The 6,000-nt window shown below is 37.8% G+C and overlaps 1 protein-coding gene across 40 annotated transcripts in view; it reads right to left on the reverse strand.

Moving 5' to 3' along the window:
- The window catches only part of kif1b (kinesin family member 1B), a 112,855-nt gene that overhangs the window by 72,256 nt on the left and 34,599 nt on the right, over positions 1-6,000 (reverse strand). For all 40 annotated transcript variants that reach the window (XR_015522707.1, XR_015522706.1, XM_087305321.1 and 37 more), the window contains 3 exon segments: positions 1,386-1,459; positions 1,045-1,224; positions 756-821 (listed from right to left, as the gene is read on the reverse strand). Coding sequence is in view for 38 of the 40 variants with exons in the window: in XM_087305321.1 (XP_087161447.1) it covers positions 756-821; positions 1,045-1,224; positions 1,386-1,459 (320 nt within the window). In the remaining 2 variants the exon portion in view is untranslated.

The raw sequence follows: 6,000 nt of genomic DNA on the forward strand, positions 1-6,000 counted from the left end.
AAAGATAGATTTGTGATGGATGTACACATAAATGCTGAGGACTGCAAGTCAAAATTTTTAAGAATTTACACTACTGCCAGGTTTTGAGATCCAGGGTCACATTACTTTTTTAATTGTGTTTTTTAATTAAAAAAGGCACCCTTGCAAAAAAAAAAAAAAAAAAAAAAACTTAGTTACTGACTTCAAACATCTTAATTTAAAACTCATTACACAAAATACCATTAACTTAATTTAAATCCTTTTTTTTGTTTATTTATAAATACCAAATTTATGAATCATTTAAAAAAAAAACTAAGGAGGATAGATCATTTTAAAACATTAAATTACACCCCATTTTGAATTGAAAATGTTCTGCTTTGGTTTAAGACCTTTTTAAGACTTAAATTGTAAATTAATGCTTTTTAGGACACACAGAAACCTTCCTAAAATGAACTTAATTTCCAAAACTTCAAGTTGACTAAACAAAACCAACACAGGTAGACTAAATATGATATAACCCAAAAAGCGCACAATTCTACAACTGAAATGTTGATATAAAAAAAAAACAGCCACCACTTTGTTTACAACAGAACGTATTTAGCTAGCTGTCAGTTCTTGAACCTTCGAGTGAGCTATGAACAAACCCCGCCACCACCGTCGCTGAGCTTAAAGCTTTTAGATAACACAGCAAAAAGCAGCATTTCAATAGACGCCGGCGAGCGTGTAAAGTGAGTCACAGGAATGGACTGAGTGGTCGTGGTGTGTCTGTTGCTCACCTCCACCGAGTACGATATCTCCTCATTGTTATTGTCATTGATTTTCTCGAAGAGTTCTTCACAGAGCTGGGAGGGGGACAAAAGAGCACATTAGGAAAGAGAGCGAGAATGATCGATACAGTGCACAAATAACTCTACCCCTGCTTGGACGTACTAGACGAGGCGCTAATGCCTTAATGTCTGCTTTGAGATCCGAAACATGAGAGTTGCTGCTGAGCTCTTAAGCACGCATTTTAACTTTGGATCCATTAAGGTGATACATACGCTGTGATGTTACATGCATACATACCTGAGGAATAATGCCTTCCTGTCCTTCCTCTTGCTTTCCCATCATGGTATAGGACTTGCCAGCTCCGGTCTGGCCATATGCAAAAATACAGACGTTATATCCTTCAAAAGCATGCTGCAGCATCTCTTTCCCGATGTCATTGTAGACTTGGTTTTGTGACGCAAAGCTGGGGTCGTCCGGCTAGCGGAGAAATGAAGAAAAAGGAAAACGCATTATTACTGGGGACTTTTTTTGGGAGGGTGATTAATTACAGCTGTAAATCTGACCGCATGCACATTTTATTGTCCAGCGGGCCGGCTCAGCAGAAAAAGAGCAGGAAAAGGAGAGAAAAGGAGACTTACTGAGGTGTGAGACCAGTAGGAGTAGTCGAAGCTGAAGGTTTTGGGTTCCTTTGGGTTCTTGGGGTTCAAAATAGCTGGAAAAGACAAAGAAAATGAGTGTGTTTTTTAAAAGCTTTTATTAATATGCTACTACATGTAGTGGTTGACCAGTCCAGATTGTCTGATATCCCATTTTAATAATTTAATGCTGAAATTTTAATTTAAACCTGAAAATATAAAAACAGAAGCATATTATAAATAATATTAATAAACACTGCAATAGTATATCATTAAATTGCTAAATTACTGCAGCTGAGAAAATTATGGTAAATGCCCTGCTACCCTATAAAAAATGGGTAACACTTTACATCAAGGTTCAATAGTAAATGCATTTACTAACATTATACATTCATGACATTTATTATTTTAGTTAATGTCAGTTAATGACAATAAAGTCATTTATTGATAGTCTTTAATAACTTGCAGTGCATTAACTAATGTTACATGGCTCTCTGGAATATTTAATATCTGATTGGTCAATCACAACATTCCAAGGTATCTCATTCCTAATTAACAACCACAGAAATGAATAACACGGGCTTATCTGGTTACTTAATCAGGCCTATTAATGAATACACCTGTCTAACTTTATTCTGCAAGAACAACTGGCTGAATGTGCATTATCCCTTACTAAAGTACAAGTTTTGAATCTAAACATGAATTAGTAAATGTTGAACTATAATTAATGATGTAGGAATTGTTCAGTATTACTTCATGTTATCAATTACAATATCCAACATTAACTAATTAAACTTTACTGTCTGCAATACAAAAAAAATGCTTTTCTTACTAAGGGCATACTACGCTATCCGAATCAGGCCCAGGCGCAATTCAGTCAGCCAGCCCTGACCCAGTACACTTGTACTGTAAGTGTGTCCACTGTGCTGAGCGAGAGCGCTTCTCATTCCTGCTAAACTGAGCAGTAGCATCATCGATGACGTAAGAATGCTCTGGCTCTGAAGGGATGCAGTGTGAGTGCAGGACAATGGGGGAGAGGGAAGGGGGCACAAGCCTGCTTTGGCACGATTCAAGGCAATCATGCCTAGTGAGAGTACACACTTAAAGGTCTTGTCTCAGTCTAAAAATCTAAATATTCTTTTTATTTTGTACTTTCGAAAGTTTCTTGTTGATAGAAATAAGTCAAAATTAAGTGAGTTTTTTGTTAAAGCAAGCAAAATAATCTGCCAATGGGGAACGCTAAACAATCTTGCTTTTGCTTTGTAATTTAGCTAACCCCATTGGCAGATTATTTTGCTTGTTTTAGGGAAGAAAAAGAAATTATTTTGACTTATTATTTCTAAAAAATAAAACAATATTTTGGCTTGTCTAGAAAATGCTTCTTGTTTTGAAAATTCTTAGATATTTGGACAAGAAACAAGGCAAAAATTATTTTGCAATGTGACCAAGTAATGTGTGCACAAAATTATTCTTTATTGCTTCAAGCTACTAGCAGATATCAAAGCTATACACGAGGAACAGGCTGAGCCTGCCTTCAGGAGGCCTCTGACTGAATGAACCTGTGAAATGGTAAATAAAAGGAGTCACGTGCATAACTGCTCTGCTGTAAACCACTTGTTTGGGTGCTATTTTTGTTCTCAACAATTGAGCAAGTGAGAAAGGAAACATTCACCTCAGCAGAGCCTGTGTAAAAAAAAATGATGACTCCAAAATCTCTTTATGTGGAATCAGCAGGTCCACCTGTTGCATTTGACAACCCACAACTTTTCCCTTCCTCCAGTTCACAGAGAACGAAATCCAATTCAACCCTTCCCGCTTTCTCTAATAGATACCTCACATGCTGTCCATCCCGCTCTCGGCAGGTCACTACATATCCCTGCAGTCCTAATAAACAGGAATCTACAGGCTTGTCTGGTATTTGGCGTGTCCCAAACATTCAGCTCCAACCCACATCTCAACAACTCCACACCGTCAGAACGTTAAGCCAGGGAACGAGTGTCTCAAAAGGCTGCGGGCCCACAGGAATCTACTGTAGGATATTTATAGGTATCAGAAAGCCAGCTGCCCCTGCAGTCCCCTCAACAGACTCCGTGTTAACCGACAGGGCCTCAAAGCGCATTCAGGTCTTGATTCGATCCAGACGAACACATTCCACCGGCAGAGCGCAGGGTGGCGAGGTCAGTTGGCTGGGTGGGCGGAAAAAAAAAAACGAAAGGGGAACTGACGAATGGGATGCACACGTTGCTGACATAGCAACCATCCAAACAACAACATAACAGCCCTTCTTGCTCCCACCGCAACCAAAGTGACTGATCAGCTTAGAAACAGAGAACAGCGTTTCATCTGTACAGCATTCATGGGTGGAAAAAGAAGGGAAAAACAGGTGTGGATTATACTGAAAAAGTCAACGCGCTAATTAAGAATGAGGTTCTCTGCAGTTGAGGATGTTTGAGCCCCCCTGCAACGAGTAAATCCGCCAGCACCACCTCTGGGACACTGGCTAATCTCACAGTATTCATCTATTATTCAGTGGGAATGGTAAAGGAGGGCTGGATACTGAACCACTTCTCTCTGAGATACTAGTTAATAACTAGACTGGATTGTATGTTCTAATTAAAAACACTATTTGTAATTATTTTGAGAATTAGTCAAGGACCATTTTTGATCGTGGCACATTAAAATGTCTCCAGGATCTGCTATAGAAGAAATAACATAGCATCATGCTAGAGCGCACATTGTATCAGTTCCATATGGCACATTGGTCTCAGTACACTGTGCAATGCAACATATATTCACATCAGAGTCACACTCACAGGACATTGCACTTATTCATTCTGACAAAAGATTACATATCCTTTGTGTGCGGCTAGCCATTTTTTTCCTGAGAGTGAACACCTGAGGAGAGCGCATAGACACTACAGAGCATGTTAAACTGCGCCTCATTACAGGACTTGGTTATCTTTCAAATCGGATTGCACTAAAATGGACAAAACCACACAAAATTTGCAAATGTCTAAGTGAAATACTTTTATATTAATATCAATATTTCATAATGGCATGTAATATTGTGAACCGCAGACAGAAACAATGAATTACAGCATTGTGAGACTGTTTACTTCGGTATTTTAGGTTTACTTTTTGCATTTTATTTAACAAAAAAATACATGTATTTTTTTTATTTCTAAATTTTTAATCAAACATTTGCCCTGAAGTTCTACATAAAGTAAGAAATATGATCACATATAAATGAGTACATTTCTTAGTATATAATTGTTATGTATTTGTGCTCTGTGTTTTTTTTCCCTCTCTCTCTCTCTCTCTCTGTTCTCCCATATCTGCTTTCATGTATTCTCAGGTTCCGTTCATTGGTCCATTCAGATGTCAGTCATTTCTCCCCGGTTACGTCACATCCAATAAGCAAAGACCACCCGTCTTAAAAGCGTGCACCAGACCACTCGCTAATCACTTGCTTGATTTCTCTTTCGCTTGACTTTTTCCGCTTGTTTGTATTTATTGCATGCGTTTAGAAAACCCCGTCTAACTGTGTATTTTGTTGTTGCCCGTTTCTGTGTGCACTTTATCCGTCCGTTATTAGGACTTGGAAGATCTTTGCGTGTTAATTATGCTGTTTTCACATAGTTAGTTAGCTAGATGCTTCTGGGAAGTTAGATTTAGGTTGGGTTTTGTTCTTTTCATTTCTTTAGCGCCGCCCACGTCCCTTCTGCCAGCTCTCTTGTTTTTTCCCGTCTTTATTTGTCTCAGTGTTGTAAATATTGTAAATAGTGTATTTTTGCCTTACTTACTTTTTCTTTATTTTTGATTAATTCGTTGCTGTTGTTCACCTTTGGGAATTGTAAATAAAAGCACATATTTTTGGAATTACTTTGGTTGTCTTTTGCACTCATTCACTGTTTAAATAGATATATTTTAATTAAATGAATGTCAAACACCACCATCCCCTAGACTAACATCAGGGGTTTGTAACAATAATTTAAATATTGATCACATGTAAATGACAATTTTCTATTAATAATTTACCCTTTGTAAATTACAGAAATTGTACTATATTGTGATATATATCATTATGATATGATAGGACTTTTATTGTGATATGAGATCATTACCGCCAGTACTTTTTCTGTTACTTTACTGACTTAATTTGTGTAAATTATTTCTAATGCAATACATTGTTTCAATGTGCTAAAATGTCAATAAAAGTCACTTTGCTAAACCGCAGATTGAACTGTCAAAATTAAAGTTGACAGAACAGAGATCAAAGTCCCGTAAGGCAATTCATAACTCTTATGTTGCGTTCCCACCAGACGTGGATGAAGAATCATGCGCAAGTGATTTACATGTCAAGTCAATGAAAAGACATGAATAGACATCCTGCAGCGCGTTTTGCATGAACGATGTGGTGTGAGTTGAGCGTTTTGCGCGTTTGTAAATCGATCAAGTTGGGAAATTCAAACTTTAGCAAACATTCGCACCAAATTAACCAACTATGAGCTTGCTCTTGTAGGGAAGTGATTATGTCGTAGTGCCTGTTGTTGTTGTCCCAAGGGGAAATCCTTTTGCCGACACCGGACAACAGTTCATCAAACTGGGCTCAGCTCAG

This window comes from Danio rerio, chromosome 23, assembly GCF_052040795.2.
Source record: "Danio rerio strain M-AB ecotype USA chromosome 23, GRCz13ab, whole genome shotgun sequence".
NCBI classification, from domain to species: Eukaryota; Metazoa; Chordata; class Actinopteri; order Cypriniformes; family Danionidae; genus Danio; species Danio rerio.